General features: G+C 42.2%; 2 protein-coding genes across 4 annotated transcripts in view; both read right to left on the bottom strand.

Moving 5' to 3' along the window:
* The window catches only part of slc23a2 (solute carrier family 23 member 2), a 46,877-nt gene extending 37,242 nt beyond the window's left edge, over positions 1 to 9,635 (bottom strand). For both annotated transcript variants that reach the window (XM_083785035.1, XM_083785036.1), the window contains exon 1: positions 9,361 to 9,635. The gene's annotated coding sequence lies outside the window, so the exon portion shown is untranslated. The remainder of the gene's footprint in view (positions 1 to 9,360) is intronic.
* Positions 9,636 to 11,363: 1,728 nt separating this feature from the next.
* Positions 11,364 to 17,576, bottom strand: part of kcnip3b (Kv channel interacting protein 3b, calsenilin) — a 45,388-nt gene continuing 39,175 nt past the window's right edge. For both annotated transcript variants that reach the window (XM_083784967.1, XM_083784968.1), the window contains 3 exons: positions 16,959 to 17,063; positions 16,763 to 16,825; positions 11,364 to 12,497 (listed from right to left, as the gene is read on the bottom strand). In XM_083784967.1, the coding sequence (XP_083641093.1) occupies positions 12,450 to 12,497; positions 16,763 to 16,825; positions 16,959 to 17,063 (216 nt within the window). In that variant the 3' untranslated portion in view covers positions 11,364 to 12,449. The remainder of the gene's footprint in view (positions 12,498 to 16,762; positions 16,826 to 16,958; positions 17,064 to 17,576) is intronic.

The raw sequence follows: 17,576 nt of genomic DNA, 5'->3' as shown, positions 1-17,576 counted from the left end.
CTGTTGAGGTGTGCCTCAACAGGTTGGAGGCCCACCTCCAGACCTTTTCTATAAACCAATTCACATTCACAATGAAAAATGTAATAAAATAAACACTAAAAGGCTGAAGACAAGCACATTCATGGTATTGGACTTATATTAAATTAATTTGCTGGAAACAAAATTCTAAAATCATAATAATAATTTACTGCTCACCCACCCACACGTACATGAACCAGCAGCCTAATGTAATCTTAGTCACATGCCACCTATGGCAAACAGGGGCATGAATCCATGTTTGTGACCCAGTTCAATTTGAATCTGCCCTGGCACTGCCAGGCCCAAGCGCCCTCTTTGAGGTCATCGTCACTTGATATTGATAACCTCTATTCCAGAGTCCAGAAGCCTTTCAACAGCATACATTCAGTTTGTTCCCTTATTACGATTATGGTAGAAACATTGAAAGATTAAGAAACATTGTGCAGGTGAAATCTTGGTCAGCATTTCCACTTTTCCAAATGCTGCACAGAGGAAGGTTAAAAACAATGGACATAGACAACACATCAAACTCAAAACCTTTTTGAAAAACAAACCACAGTATTTAAGTATGTACAATCATCTAAAGAACAGTTAGGAAAAACAAAATTGGAATTGGTGTAGAGGTAGGTTTTCAAACGTAACTTAAACAGCGGATATCGCTAACCTTAGCTGTACCGTCCGGCAGTGCATTCCACAGCCTAGGTGCCCGGGCGACAAAGGCCCTTATCACCCCGGGAAGAGAAAGACTTAGGAGGGGAGAGCATTTCAAAGATATACAGTAAGTAGGGGCCAGCCCATCCAAGGCTTTATAGGTAATAATATGAATTTTAAAGTCGCTCATGGAGCTCACAGGCAGCCAGTGTAGAGGGTGATTATTGTGATTATTTATGTGCCGAGTCAGATTAAAAGATTCATAGAGTCCTAAATAAAATCAGTTGCAAAAGGGCAACAGACATGAATATTATATAGTCACCAGCCAGGATGACTCCGTCGTGCTGGGCCATAATAATTGATAAAACTACACACCATGCCATGGTGCACCCTGACAATTGAGTGTCATATTTTTTTGTTTTGTTTTCATTCTTGATTTCTTCCGTCAGCTGTGTGCCTTTTCTCAACCGATCTGCCTGAGTGAGAACTAGGGCTCTAGACTGCAACCAAAAGTGTCAGTTAAAACCTGATCGCAATTCTGTGAGTCCATGGTGATTTCTAAGTTGGTCTGTCCATGCTGCATGTTCATCATGAGTGTGCATGTATGTTAATAAGACATGCATATTTAATAATCTTCTTCAAAGAGACTGGCACAATGCCATGGCATGTGCTAGGATAGCGTGCACACACAAATAACCCACAGATCTACAAACTGACAGGCAAGTTGATGTGATCCGTTGTTTGCTTGTAGATCTGTAAAGTCTCAGATTATGTCAATTTTGCAGGCAATGAACTTGGGATATATTGTGAAAGAAATATATCTGCTGCATTGCTGCCGACAGTAACTCCTAGGCATGGCAATTAGAATTTTAAATGGGGCAGAAGTAGATTGGAGAAATATTTGCCTGCAGGGCGATAGAACAAAAGTATTTTCAAACTGAGAGACAAGACAAGTTGTCTCCCACTGTGAATGAGAGGCATGGATGCTCCATGCATGCACGCATGTACAGTATGTATGTGTGTTACACTTAATTATTCAGAATAAATAAATATGATAACACTAAACACTTGACTACTCACTACAATGGTTAATGTAACGACATATATACACACACTCCGCTACACCATCATGTTACTATATTTAAATTGGAATAATTTTATAATTTAGGAATACCAATTATATTAATTAAATGGGCTATGAGATAAAAAACAACACAGTTGAATATCTTCAACTTGAAGATAGGATTGGAATATCAATGTGTAGAGAGATTACCGACGGAATGAATATATATATCTAATCATCTATACCAGGGGTGCCCACACTTTATTTTACTTCAGAGCTACTTTCATAACGACCAGCTCAACAACATATACCCACCAAATAAAACTATCATCCCATTGCTGAAAATAGTTACAAAATGTAATTGAGGGGCCTTTCATAGGCTACATATAAGACAAACGCACATGGAATGGGAAATAGTCAAATAGAGGGGGGGGAAATGGAAATGGTAGGGTTTTTATTTTTGGTATTTGACTTTGCTACTGATGATTGTACGCAACAACAAGTATTGCATTGTGTGTTTGAGCTGACAGGCCCTTTTTGATGTCAATCAATCAAGTCATCTCAGGTCATCTCAAGCGGCAGATGCAAAAATGTGGTCTACCTGCAAAGCCTTTGTGATCTATACTGGTAGATCGTGATCTACCTTTTGGGCACCGCTTAACGTCAGATCAGGGGTTTTGTCGGCCAGCGCCAAAAATGCATAATAACACATAATAACAACTAATAAGCCATCCGTTACTACATGTGGAGTCAACTCCCGCAATTTCCTTCTTCCCATAGTGCGCTACAACGTAACTCTGGGATGAGCGGCCCATCAGGGCCGTGAAATTCTAGTATCTAACAATCTAGTATGCCAAAACAATGGGGAAATTTCCTTTTGTGTATCAAAAGTCCATAAAAAGCCCATTTTAATTACTTCCTTTGAACGAAAACATGATACGTGATGATGTGTCGATACGAGGCCCACATGAATAGAAATTAATCTTGATTTCATTCACCTGGTTGAGAGCCATCGCTGTGCGTTCCTCTAAACACAGCTGGTTTTGATTACAGAACTACTCCGTTTTTAATCTCATTCAAGATGACATCCAGACAGTGTATTACTCGTTTTAAAATGTATTCAGCATGCTAAAATATGTATCTGAAAACATTATAGGTTAAAAAATAAGCCACAGGCTTTGCTGCCCATCTGTCTGTGAGTCACTGTGACTTTAAACATAAAACTCCATGCGTTGCAGATGTAGCGAAGCTACGTCCCATAGCCTGGAGGGATGAGATCCTCCGATTGGTTCAGAAACTCACAGCTTTCCATTTCAGAGTGAAACTTAAAAATAAAATGCCCCAAAAAGCTATTGCACCCCATCTTTAAGATCGTACTTGTAATGGCCACGGGCGGCGTGGAATCATTTCATTGACGGACCACAGGTGAGCGTTACCTAGTGACGCTGCTATAGCTATACGGTGGATATTTCTGAATCAATACAAATATACGTCAAAAGACTATCTTGGCAGATGAGATGGAAGGAAGTGGGGCAGACAGTTGAGACTATTATTTAAAATCCTAGCCCCAGGATATTGCATAAAGCCACAGAATTTGCCTACCGTGTGTTTTTGAGGGGCGCTTTAAGGTTTATCTTTAGTTCAATGTTTGTTTTGTAAACGCCTTTGATAATATTGTCTCTTTAGTCTTTATTGTTAATGGTGCTTTTGGATGTATTGGTGTATGTCTTGGAGTTCGGTCATGGATCCTTTCAGTGTTTAACTCATTCTAGGCCAAGTACTTATTTGACTTCTTTTAACAAATAGCCATCCAGGCCAAAGACGTTTTTAATGTTAGCCTGTGCTGAACTATTGCTAATGCCATTTAGCTATGTATGAGTTAAAGCCGTAGATGTTCCTTGCAGACTGTCAAAGCGCTGCACACAGACCGACAGCACAGTAGATCACATAACCTTTTGTTTTAGCTGTACATTTACCGAGACGATTTCACAGAATTAATGTCAAAACAGTACCACAGGGGATTCATGTGAAATTAGACTTTATTTAATTTTCAAGGCATTTTTTACACTGGCAAAAACAGGGCCAGTGTATGGCGCCATCTAGTGGCCCGGCCGTTCTGAAAAGTACAAGCGGGCCAGTGGGCCATTTATAATGTCGACCCCTGTGCAGTATAAAAAAGCTTAATATATAAGCTATACTAGTATAGCCGCCCTACAGCCTTCTGCTGATGGCGGACACCTACAAGTTCCTTTGAATGCACATGACAATTCACTGAACTGGATTGACAACGCTGAAGCCCTCTCCCGGAAGGGCCTCCTCAGGAATAACAAGCGGATATTTCTGAGGAGGCCCTGGTCCCTGTGCAACAACACGCTACTGCAGATGTTCAGTTTTAAACTGGGCAATTTATACGGTGACCAATAATAATGTCGTTTTTTTCCTTCTTTTTATTGCGACAGAAGGTCGCAGATTACTATGAAAACTCGCAAAACCGGTCAGTTGGTCGTTTGGTTACGCCTCCATATATGGTTGCCAGTCCATTACACCTTGTGACATAACGCCTTGTGACATCACACCCATAAATGGAGATCCCTGATGTCATCAATATTATGAAATATATGGAAATGTCGTGAGTCACACCTCGTGAAACATCACGCCCCGTGACACTATCTCGATCTGACCTCTGCACTCAATACATGCTATAAACTTGGTATGGCCATGAACCCTGGCCATACCCGTTTTTCATCATCACCTGAACGGACCTCATCAAACCCTGGATAGCCATACATGGTTTGACATACTAGATCTGCATATATGGAGCCAGCCAGCAAATATACATCTGACCTCACTGACACAAGATTAATAGTTTAATTCTTGCTCCTCAACTGTGCCATGTTAAGCTCTGTTGTTTCAGCACGACCTCCCCTTTAGGGCGAGAGCTGACCCAAATAGTTCTATGACACAGGATTCGGGACAAGGACTAACAGATCTAGACAGGTCTACAGACAGACGGGTACAACAGGCACTCTGACAAAGCCCCCGACACTATGACAAAGCCCCCGACACTATGACCCACTCGGCTCTGCGGTGCGACGTAGGGCTACATAGGGGCCGGGCTGCATAGCGGCCTGAACCTCTAGTATATATACTGTATATATTGGCCAATATATTGGATTATTTGGATATCAGAATTATTTGATTGTTCAATATCTGTATCTCGGAGGCACGGTTAAACTCACTTTGCCACTCGATTTGCCATTCACTTTATGCATGCGCATACCCTCTATTATCCAGGCACTAGATACCCCACTGTTGGAAGCCGACTGACACTGTACCAGTCTCATATCCAGTTGTCTGCACTATCGTATTATACAAAAAACAAGGAAAATGTACAGTAGCTCTTCCCCTCAACACATATGTCTAGCAACTGGCAAGTGGCAGCCTTTTATGCTCAGCTGACCTAATGAGCCAGCCTGGACTATACCACTGTCTACAAACTGTCCGCAGTCAATAAATAGAGCTGCGCACAATAAATACATCAATACCCTTGCCTTAAGTAAATTAAGTCTCCATGAATGACTACCCAATATAATAATTACAATAACTTTACCCTACAACATAAATTAGCAACTACAAATGCACATCACACCCATCTCTACTATCCTATTCCTGACTATATGGCCCAGCCAGTTGCACACAACAGGTCATTGTTAGGCCAATCCAACTTAATAAAACTTCACATGAACTATTTCACTTTTCAAAACATATTGCACCTACCTAGTCCCTATTGCACATATTACCCACATTACATCTGCCCCTTATGATTGTCAAACACCAAACATTTCAAACTCGTTGGCTGAGTGGCCACTGGCCATCTCAGCTAAACAGGAAACAGTATTCAACAATAAAATCATGACTGTGTAAAATGCAACTGTGCAAGTTAATAAAGTGCCAATAACTAAAGTGCCCATATGCTGTGCAAATATTGTTCAATTAAATAAGGGTTAAAATACAGTCCCAGAGGTCCTCTCTGTTACAAGGCCAAACCCGGTGACATGTAACACTGCTTGCTACTGATTGTCCATGGTCATGATGTTTCGGTAGACTGAAGTGAGGATTTGACGCTCCCCCAGGACTTTTTAATTAGTATACGTGTATATTTTTCATTGGATTTGCACTCAATTTGCTGTGATTTGCACTGGTTTTACTGTGATTTGTTAAAATGTGTTGTTAATAAACAGTTTATTAACAACATCCATTTGGTTCCATTTTTACACTCTGGGTTTACAGGCCTGTTAGCGGTCCATTTGGTTCGTACCGATAGCTGGCCTGGAATACTGCCTTCACAGTTCACAGGTGATTTGCATTGTGTACAGCAGGGATCTTCAATGTTTTCAGGCCAAGGAAGGACCCACCATGAATAAAATGTGTTTTCAATACTTTCTAAACTTCACCGATATCGGTATCTGCCGATAGCGATTTTTCCCGATCCGATTTTCCGAGACTATTTATATAGAACACTTATGTCATATCACAATATTACAATATCCAAAATCACAGAAAATATCCAGTCTAATATCATGATGTGGATATAATATTGATACTAGGGATGTCCAGATACCGTTTTTCTCCCGATCCGATTCCGATCATTTGAAAATGACGTGATCAGCCCCAATTTCCGATCACATGATCGGATCGGGACAACCTTACTCGTAACTTTGACGTTACTTGACTGCTCTTATGGCCGATCTACAAGCTCACAACATGTCGCACTTGTAGATCTGCTATTTTCGGCTAATGTTCCCCCCAGAATAGCGATGCGAGGGTTCATGTCGTTAATGTAAAAAATCACACCAGTGTGAACCAAGTGGTGCAACTCCCGTGCGTCCAGCAGGTGGCAGCCATGTCACATACTTCTCTCGTTCCATGCTCACACAGACAGACACACACACAAACAAACACGTGCAAGGCATTGTAAGCTGGACGTAGAAGTGGTTTGCACCACTTAAAAATAAAACAAAGTTTCTGTCACACAAAGATTTGGTGACCCCCCTGCAGTATTTCTGAGGAACCCCTAGGGGTCCCGGCCCTGACCCCCTGTTGAAGACCCCTGGTGTACAGGACAATTGGACTTTCGCCATTTGCATTACAATTGAATTACAAAGGAGAGTCAATGGCCTGTTTGGATGCATGTGCTGTTAAGGCCAGAAAGTAGTTTTTGCCACTCACTCAGTAGACTCCCGGGTTTGACGATGATGAAACTCAACATTAGACGCAGAAATGTCACAAATGTCACCATTTGTTGCATAAACTATTCTTTCACAAAGTTTGGTACAAATGATCTCAGGACTAGAGTCATAACATATGACAATGTCTGCCAACCAAGGTTTTGATATTCCATACCGTTTGCCTGCAATTGCTTTACAGAATTAGTGAGGCCCATTTCATTCTTACAATTACAAAAAAAGAAAAAAGAAATCCACCATAGCCTATATCATGAACATCAAATCAACCCCAAATTGGATTGCATATTGAGGAGCACCTTGAATGGGGTTGCCAACGAGCAAGCAACAACCTGAAATTCAAATAAGGGACGTTTAGAAAGAGACATTAGCCAATCTATGGCCCAAACCACACTAATGATTCGCCATGCAACTCCTAGCAAACAAACAGTTGTGTGTAGTTGCATGACACCATTATCCCCAAATAAGGGACGTTTAGAAAGAGACATTAGCCAATCTATGGCCCAAACCACACTAATGATTCGCCATGCAACTCCTAGCAAACAAACAGTTGTGTGTAGTTGCATGACACCATTATCCCCAACGGCAGTTGCAAGGAGTTGCACTGGTGGGGTTTGGGCCTACAAGCTCACAATGCAGTAGATTGGCTATTTTTGGCAAAGACATATACAGTATGGTGTAGAGTAGACAGAAGGGAAAAAACGGTCCAAGTACAGAGACAAATCAGCTCCAGTCTATGGAACCGTTACCTGCATTATAGAATATGTATATGAGCTGTATAAACTTGTAAGATGTGTGTCAGTGATTCCCCAAAATAGTGTGTCCCTTATCAGTTCAATAAGGGACAAAAATAAGGGTACGATTCTGTATTTCAAGTGATGGTTGGCATAACTTGGCAAACCTAACCTCCAAGCACTTTCGATTCTGCCCATGGGCACACCACAAATGCAAACAGTTGCACCATATGGCTTATAAATCTTATTTCCCTGTGTAGCTTCCTCTGGTCCTGACTTTTGCAAATCACACTTCCACAGCCCTGGCTATAGGCAACCTAGCCCCTCTCGGAACCCTACATAAAGCTTTTCTGAAATTTTGATGAGTTTTATGTTGGGTCCCTGGTCATGACTATATTTTCGTATGGGAATTCCGGAACGCGGAAGTAAACATGCTCTCTAAGATTGAATCTGCGGCGTGTGACGGCATTTTTTTGCTTGAGTTATTCTGAATTCGGGAACTTTAAGTACCTATACATCCCGCTGCGAATATCTCCTGTGGCGCGGAAGCCGTTAAGTATTTTTAATCTTTGTTTGACCGATTTGCTCGCTTTATTTCTTCTTGTTTGTTTACCGTTTATTGTACCGCCTCCCGGTGTGCGGTTGGCTTGTGCGGCTACGTCCCTGCCTCTGATCTGCTCTGTCATAGCTATAGCACCACTAGCTAGCCAGATAGGCGGTACAATGAGGTGTCAATAAACAAGGAAGGAAGAGAAGAATCAAAGCGACCAAATCGGTCAAACAAAGATTAAAAAGACTTAACGGCTTCCGCGCCACAGGAGATATTCGCAGCGGCATGTATGGGTACTTATACTTCACATATTCAGAAACGCTCACACGAACAAATGTCGTCAAAGAGCGCAGACAGGCGCTAAACATGTTGTTTATGTTTTATGAATGGCCGCGTACCAGGTGGCATGGTAGTGATGCAACAGGACCCAATGCACTGGGTCGAACAAATGTCAGAAACTTCAGTAGCATTGGGTTCTGCTTGGAGGGCTATAGGCAACCCATCCTGGTACAGTTATGCGCTCAGCTGAACGCTCCTATCTTAATTTGTACAGTATCTCTACTGTAGGTACCATACTCATCCGTTTCGTGATTATTGCTGTTGCAACACCTGCATTTCCCCCATCTATCCATCCATCCATCCCCCTACTCTGAAATATTAACACTTATAACAGCACTCGTTATGTGGGGCATTGTGCTGCGTTGGTTAGCTAAGCTGTCCTACCTAGTCTTTATTATGAAATTGAAGTACGCGGCACCGAGGTCTAGACCTTGAAACCGATGTCCTCCACATTCTAGTGTGTGCAAGGTTGTTTTCAACACAAAGTGCTAAAACAGCAGCAAAGAGACCATAGGATAGATCATCTTAAGTTCTTAACCCTCTGTTCTCCACAGCGCATCATCCAGGACCAGGGAACATATGGCCCACTAATTCCTGTCCAGGAACGTACCCCGATCTTCTCCGTTCCGTTTTTTCACACGCTGTCTTCTGGTCCACCTAATGTGTGCTACACAAACGCGTGTCGATCCTGCACCGACTGTTTCCTAACAGCCACATAACAATGGTTACATGGTGGAAGAAATCACTCAAATACAGACTCACCTGTCTGAGGAAATGAGGGATCGACAGAATCCACGTCCCTGGCTCACACAGCTAACGTTGTTGTTGCTCGGTGTTGTGTAGAGAGTAGAGATGGTGATGATGGGGGCACAGAAACCGTTTGAAAGAAGTCCGAATAAAAACGAAGCCGTGTTGAATTGCCGACACCTTCGGGCCCGGTTGTTCACGCCACAGCTTGTTTCAGCATACAGTCGCCTACAGTGCAGTACAGTATATAAGGACGCTACGGCTACAATGCTGTGTGTCCATGAAGAGATTTTGCCTTTCATACAGCCACGGGGTTGACTAGCTCATCATCACGCATGCTCAAACGGACCCTTGACGTCAGATCTGTATTTCGCGCCCCGACCAATCGGGCTGCATGTAAACCCGTTACGTATGTCTCTCTCTGGAGCCAATAGTTCTTCGTCGTACATCGGAGTCGCGCACAATACATTTAACCATGAAGGCTCTGCATTTAACTAACTACAGCAGGTTAGGTTTGCTTTCCTTTCCTAAACCACATCCCCCTTCACCTCTCCGCCTCTGTGGTCATTCCCCCTGGTATTCAAAATATTTATTATTGAGTAAAAACTGTCTTTTAGACGCCGAAACGGCGCTCAAGGTTCGTGAAAAGGGCGAACACTGCACTCTAACGGTTATTTGTTTGTACTACGATTATTTTATGATCGACCTACAAAGTCACTTCTCCCTGTAAGTTAACAGCCTATAGTAGTACTAGTAAAGGTTCAGCAGTTCAGGTAGACCGATGCCAAAGCAAAGCCAACCAAGTACCAACCACAGATTTGATCATGATGATGCGGCAAAAAAACTGAAGTATTGTAGGCCTAGTAGGCTATTCAACTTCCAATCCCAACAATAGAACATAGGAAAATCAATTATTTCAATTACCAACATATAATGTACATTTTAAATGTAGGCTATATCCACGTGATAAAAGATGCAAACAATTGTGTTTTTATCTGAATCCCCCCCACTGAATCCCCCCTCAAAGATGCAAACAATTGTTTTTATCAGATTTTTTATCTGAATCCCCCCCCCCCCCTTTTCCCCTCACTGTATATGTTTCTTTTCACTTTTTACCTCCTTTATGATGAATTCCTGTTATGTTCTTTGACTATATAGAAGTGTCTATTTGTACGTATCTAAATGTTTTGATGAATTGAACATGGTGGACCCTCTTGTAAACAAGTGTAATGCTTAATTGGGTCGTCCACTCACAGTTAACAGTCTTTGTATTGAGTTTGTGCTTGAAATGTACTGTAATTCTGCAAACTGAGTTTTGAAAACTGTCATGTGAATGTGAAATAAACAGCTAATCAAAGCAAATTACATAATGCTTGTAAATATAAATAATATATTAAAAAATACATGCATTTTGAAGATTCAAATGACACACACGCACACACACCATTTTTCATATAGGCTACCTTAACTTTTTCCTCATGATTATCGTTTTACCTGCAATTTGCGAAAGCTTGTACAGAAAATAATTTCACCCACTCTTTGTGCTGTGACAATACAGCAATACAAGTTGAAGTTGACGCTGGTGGAGAAGCGAGTTGGGTTGAACTACACACAGGCTGTACACCCTGTACTGGCACGGTTAAGGTACAAAGACACACGCACAACACAAGACTCATTCACCAGGTTGTTAATTAACCTCTATTCTAAATCATAGAATAGAGACAGACACTCTGAACAAATCCACTCCAAAGTAGGTCAAATTGAATATTTTAACTGTCTGACAGAGACAAGCCAAGGATTTCCCGCTCTTTACCCCTACAGTAGATTTGTTGCCTTGTCATCTTTGTCTGCATATTCAAGAATACCATGTAAACTTGTAAAGTGACTCATTAGTCTGGAATTAAGAGGAGAAGTCACAGCTGTAGAGATTATCTTTAATCATTCCACATCACAAAGATCCTACTGTACTGTACATTATACCATGGCACTGACAGTCATGCTCTTTGAAACTGGATACCATCAACACACTTTTCTAACACTCCTTTTATTCCTGCAAATAAACTCCAGTGCCAAACAGAAATCTTGCTTTTAAGACTTAGGGAAATAAAAACAAACAATGAGTAATAGCTGACTGTAGAATCAATTTACGTAAATTCAGTGAAGAGAACATGAAGAGCACAGCTACATTTTAATCGATTAACATATAGAGCGCAGAACAGATGCAATTGTATCCGTTCCTGCACCATAACTGTTGTGCTGCACAGACGTGAGCATTACAACTCTGGATATTAAGTCGTATTATCTATATACATATATACATACACACTGGCTTCCATCAGTGGTCTATTAGGCCTGATTTAGTTGCATGTGGATTTCGCGAACCAAAAATAGTAAATGCAGATTTATTTTTATTTTCAGTTAGCGGCACTCACACACAACCAAGTATAACTCAGGCTTTAGATGCTATCTTACAATGCCTTTGTTTTAGGCACATCATACATAGAGATCAAATCTTAGTGCAAGCTAATTCCACATCACAATAATCACATATTTGCTGACAAACATGCTTCAGTTCATTTTCTTTTCTTTTCTTGTTGTTGCTGTGGTTTTGGTGATGATCAGCAGCATCAACTTGGTTCAGTGCATTCAGTGCTACAATACAGTGTATTTGTTGTGAAGTTGTTTGAGTGTGTGTGTGTGTGTGTGTGTGTGTGTGTGTGTGTGTGTGTGTGTGTGTGTGTGTGTGTGTGTGTGTGTGTGTGTGTGTGTGTGTGTGTGTGTGTGCGTGGGTGTAAAATAGAAAGTGTGTATTATGTGTTATATCATCCATAAGTCCCTCCTCTCCTCACACTCCTGTTCTGTTTGTCCAAGAAGTCTCTTGCAGTCCCCCTTTAGTATCCAAAAGCAGTGGCAAGACAGGTGAAGGAGAATGATTCTGTACAAAAACCGGTGTAGTTTTCAACATACAGTATATTCCTGGATCAATTTCCCTATTAGTATTGTTCACTTAAGAGACTATATAAATTTGTGGCTACTTGGGTCTCTATCTGTATGCATTGAATTGGATTGGGTGTACTGTAACAAAGACAGTATTCTGCTTGGGTCTAGATAACATTCTCAAAGAGCTGCATGGAGTTCATGATGTTCTCGTCCTGAAAAACAAAAAGAGCGAGGTCAACAGTTTAGAACCATGGACAAATTAAGTGCAAAATGTTCATTTTTGTCTGAGTTAATCCTCAGGGCTTTTATTCGTGAAGCCACGAAGTGACTGTGAAACCATTGTAACCATCTTTGTATTAGAATTAGTAGTTAAATGTATGTTGAATGGAAATTGAAAATCCAAAAGGTATACATTTATTGAACCTCACATAGTATAGGGACTGTGCTGCCTTTGGAATGGCAGTTTGGTAAAACGAAACTCAGTTGAGTCAGCATTTCCCCACAGAACAGTGAGCTGTGCACATGGTCTGCTGAGAATTCTTCTTATATGCCTTTGCCTTGGACATTATTTGTCTGTAAGTACATTTTAGTTGTAGTTAATCAATGGGATGTTTAATCAACCAAAATGAAATCTCTTACAATCTCTTATCTTAACATAAAAGTAGGTTGTTTGTCTATTCATGAAGCTGCAGTCCGGAAAACCAAAACCATCAAGAGGGACCAATTTGAGGAGTGAAGAGTGATTATAGGACACTAGGATATTGCTAGGATATTGCTACATGCCATCTACTTGCTACTTGCTACATGCCATCGTCTTGAGACACACAAGTGATGATGACACAGACATCTTTGTGTTACTCTTGTATTATGCAAGTTGTAGCAATCTCAGCTTCCGCCCTAATGTACAAAGGTCATACTGTACATACTGTACTGTACCTATGGTTGCAGTTGACAGAAGGAGTCATGGAACCATTGGTGTATGAAAAGGCAGCGGCACCACAATAAGTGTGAGACTGAGATCTACATCTCTACTGCAATGCATTCAACAGAAGAAATGTCCTTGTCTTCATCGTCTCATGTATTGAATTATGTGCATGTGACACAACAGAATTGTGGATGAAAATGTCTTGGTTACATTGTATATCTATAATATTTGCTTTACTATGAAAAAACATTCCATACATGATGCCTTTGAAAAAGACTATATTTTAATTTGAGATTGACCCAAATATCAATCACATTTTATTTTACAATCAAATTTTATACAACCATCAATTTCAAAAACTGAACATTATGGGGAAGAGGGAAAAAAAGATGAGGGAGATATTGGAATTCTGTACAATAAGTTTGTACGTACTGTTGCACCTTGACCAAAACCAAGACAGAAGCAGTTGTCAGTATTCGTGCGCAGGCTAGATTTATTTAGAAGTGAGGTTACAAGGAAAGGCAGATAGGAGGTGAGAGTTCGTCAGAAAGAAAACTACAACTAAACAGTCTCTATTTCCCTTCTTTTCCAGGGGCCGGAGAATCCAGACGGTGGATATAGAGAGGTAGAGTAGGTTATTAACAAAGGTTTTTCTTCCTTTTAGGGTTCCAGGGCCAGGAGCCAAATCGGGTAAGAAGGAGCTTAACTTAAGAGTAGCCTGTAGAAGGGGGGTCACTTATCGTAGAGTTCAGAACAGCGGGGGAGGTCGGGGGAAGGATCCCTATCCACAGGGCGCTTTCCTTGTGTCACAGTTAGCCTTCCTTTAATTAATCGGTCTCGCCTGAGACCGTGTCGAGCCAGGAGAATGCCGGGGGGAGGACGAGAGAGGCACAATAGTCACAATAAACAGCATTATTTAGGGAGGGAATAATGTGGAGATCTCTTACCGCCAGACGCCTACATACGTGCACACACACACAGAGAGGGCAAGCGGTGAATGGAGGGAGGCGCCCGCTTTTATAGTCCGCTTTATAGTGCGCAGGTCTGATTCAGCATGTAGACAGGTATGTAACGGTCTGCTATGATTCGTCCCACCGGCTGACACGGCGCTCCGCCTCCCTCTACCTGCCTCTCTCCGGTGTGGAGGAGCCTACCTGGCTGGTAAGCCCGTACAGAGACCCCACATACCCCCCCCCCCCCTAAGTCCAACACCTGAGCTGGGGACTTCAGCCTCATCGTCATCTTCATGAAGCCGGGACAGTGTGTCAGGGTATCTGTCTGCCAGGCCAGTGTTCCACTTTAAACGTGTAGCTCTGGGCCTGGGCCGTGGCTCAGCGGTCCAGGCACCTTGGCTGGTAATCCAGTCTGGCAGTGTGACGCGGGTTCGACTCCCGATCCCGACGGCCTTTACTGCATGTCACCCCCCATCTCTCTCCCCATTTCCTGTCAGCCTACTGTCTGTCCCGCCATAAAAAAATAAAATAAAGGCAAAAGCCACAAAAAAATACAAAAAACATTTAAACGTGTAGTTCTGCAGATCGAGAAACCACCTCGAGTTCTTGTCTTTGTTGGTCGCCATCCACTTTAATGGTGCGTGATCGGTGATGAGCGTAAACTGTCTGCCCCACAAATAGTAGCGTAGGTGGTGGATCGCCCATTTAATGGCGAGGCATTCCTTCTCTACGTGGCATAGTTCATCTCGTGTTTCTGCAACTTCCTACTGACGAAGGTGACGGGATGCTCCTCACCGTTGATCACCTGCGCCAGGACCGCGCCTATGCCTGTGGACGAGGCATCGGTGTGGAGAAGGAAGGGCTTCTTACATACAGTCTCTCCCCACCGTATAGCCGAGATAGTCCGTCTCGCGGAGCTTGAGCTGGCACTTTTTTGCATTGCCGCGAGGCCTCGAGGTGCGAAGGTGTTTTCTTCCTTTTAGGGTTCCAGGACCAGGAGCCAAATCAGGTAAGAAGGAGCTTAACTTAGGAGTAGCCCGTAGAATATCGCTAATTAATCGGTCTCGTCTGAGACCGTGTCGAGCCAGGAGAATGCCGCCGGGAGGACGAGAGAGGCATAGTTACACAGAGTCACAATAAACGGCATTATTTAGGGAGGGAATAATGTGGGGATCTCTTACTGCCAGACGCCTACATACGTGCACACACCATAGACTGTAAAAAATATGGACAAAGCGTTCCCCGGGTCTAACATGGACGTAAAATGAAGCCTGTTATTCCTGCACTGTAAGTCGCCATCTTTCTAGATCCGTTTGGGCCCAACTGGCCATTGGCTGGCTCCGTTTGGACCCAGCTGGCCATTGGCTGCCCAGACAACGAGGCGGGACTTCCCCCCCTTCTTCTCTGTTGGTTTTTATTTTGACTCGAGTGGGAGGGGACTCCCGATCATAGACTGTAACGGTAGCCACGCCCCTCAGAACATACGCGACTTTATGGTCATTTATTTTATAAATGGGACCATAATTTTCCAAAAAGAATATTATGACATTAGAAATGAGACTTTAAACTAGTGACTGGAAGCAGAAAGTATTCATGACCATGTTTATTAAGGTAATACAGTCTAGGTGAAGTTGGGCCCAAATACATGGACTTCTATGGGGCTATGGGTTTTTTTGGGTCCAGTGACAGCGCCACAACAGGCCATTATATGAACTTTCAGGAGTTTCAGGCTTCACAAAATATCTGTCTGACTGCCCCCCTGGCACACACACAGAGAGGGCAAGTCCGCCGGTGTCCACCACAGGTGTGAAGGATTCTATCTGATTCAGCATGTAGACAGTTATGTAACGGGGAACCAGGAAAACCCAATATGGGTCAGGGACAGGGTATACTGTATATGTAACCAGCTGGATTTGATTCTGGGCATGGAAAACTAAATATCTATCCTTCAGCCAGAAGAGAATCCCCTGGCCATGCATTTATTGTATGTCACTATCTCCACTTGAGTCTCAACACTGTAACACAAGGCCATGGCACGTCATGTACTATTTGGTGTATCTATCTATCTATCTATCTATCTATCTATCTATCTATCTATCTATCTATCTATCTATCTATCTATCTATCTATCTATCTATCTATCTATCTATCTATCTATCTATCTATCTATCTATCTATCTATCTATCTATTAATTTGGTGGTCAAATGTCAAGAAGGTAATCTGGTTTTCCATGTCTTGGGCAAATTTCTGCTCTTTGAGAGGTAGTTTATTCTGTCTCTAATACTTCTATACTCGCGTGACATCATCATCAAACCCGGAAGTTATGCAGGAATGCCTACCAAGTGGCAAAAAACAACTTTCTGGCCTTGACAGCCCATGCATCCAAACAGAAAAGTCATATCTGATTGCATTAAACAACATTAAACAACGTTAAACTGAATTTGTCACTCATTTTGCCACTCGATTTTCCACTCGATGTGCCATTCACTTTAAGCATGCGCATACCCTCTATTGGTTGAAGTTGAACTCAACCTATAACCTATGCATGTGAATGCATGTAATGCCTGTTATTCTGTGCGTGCAAGGAAGGTGAGTTACCTTCTGACATGTTTCAATGAACTCTTCAATGGTCACCACGCCATCTCTGTTTCGGTCCATTTTCTATGGGTAGGAAAGGAAAGGAACAATGGAAAGAGTCAGGCCTCTTGTCTGACATTCTGTGTGACATTCATTAGAGCAGAGTGGAGAACAAACAGTATGAATGGGTGTGCATGTGTCTTCACGTGTGTGCAACCTGAAAGAACTTGTCGACGTGTTCGGAAGGAGCTTCATCTCGCACACAGGGGTAAGTGTACCTCCCCATCATGTCGTAGATTGACTTCATTATCGCCAGCATTTCCTGAGAAAGGAGAAGAGAGACGAGCATAGAATTACCCAGTCTCCATAACATCTACACCACTCGTTGTATGAAAAAAGCCCACAACATCATGGAAGACACCAGCCATCCCGCAAATACCCTGTTCAAACCACTCCCTTCCAAAAAACGTTACCAGAGCATCAAATCTCGCACCACCCATCTCAGTAACAGTTTCTACCCCCAGGCAGTCAGGCTGCTGAACAGCTGACCTTGAACTGTATTGCACTGTTTTGTCACTTCACTTGCACTTTTTTTCTGTTTTTTTGTCTTTTTCCTGCACTATAGATGTTTGTTTATGTCCTGTGTATGTAAGACTGAGAGTGCTCTGAGCAAAATAATTCTCATTGTATTTATACTGTGTATCTATACACATGACAAATAAACCTGAACCTGAACCGGAGGTGTTTTCTATGTGTCTATGGAGTTAACAATACTCTAATAGACCCCCAGGTGTTTTCTATGTGTCTATGGAGTTAACAATACTCTAATAGACCC

Source organism: Protomyctophum parallelum (genome assembly GCF_964188405.1).
Source record: "Protomyctophum parallelum genome assembly, chromosome: 15".
In the NCBI taxonomy this organism is placed as follows: domain Eukaryota; kingdom Metazoa; phylum Chordata; class Actinopteri; order Myctophiformes; family Myctophidae; genus Protomyctophum; species Protomyctophum parallelum.
The sequence above is the reverse complement of the archived record's forward strand: the minus strand, read 5'-3'. Positions and strand labels throughout refer to the sequence as shown.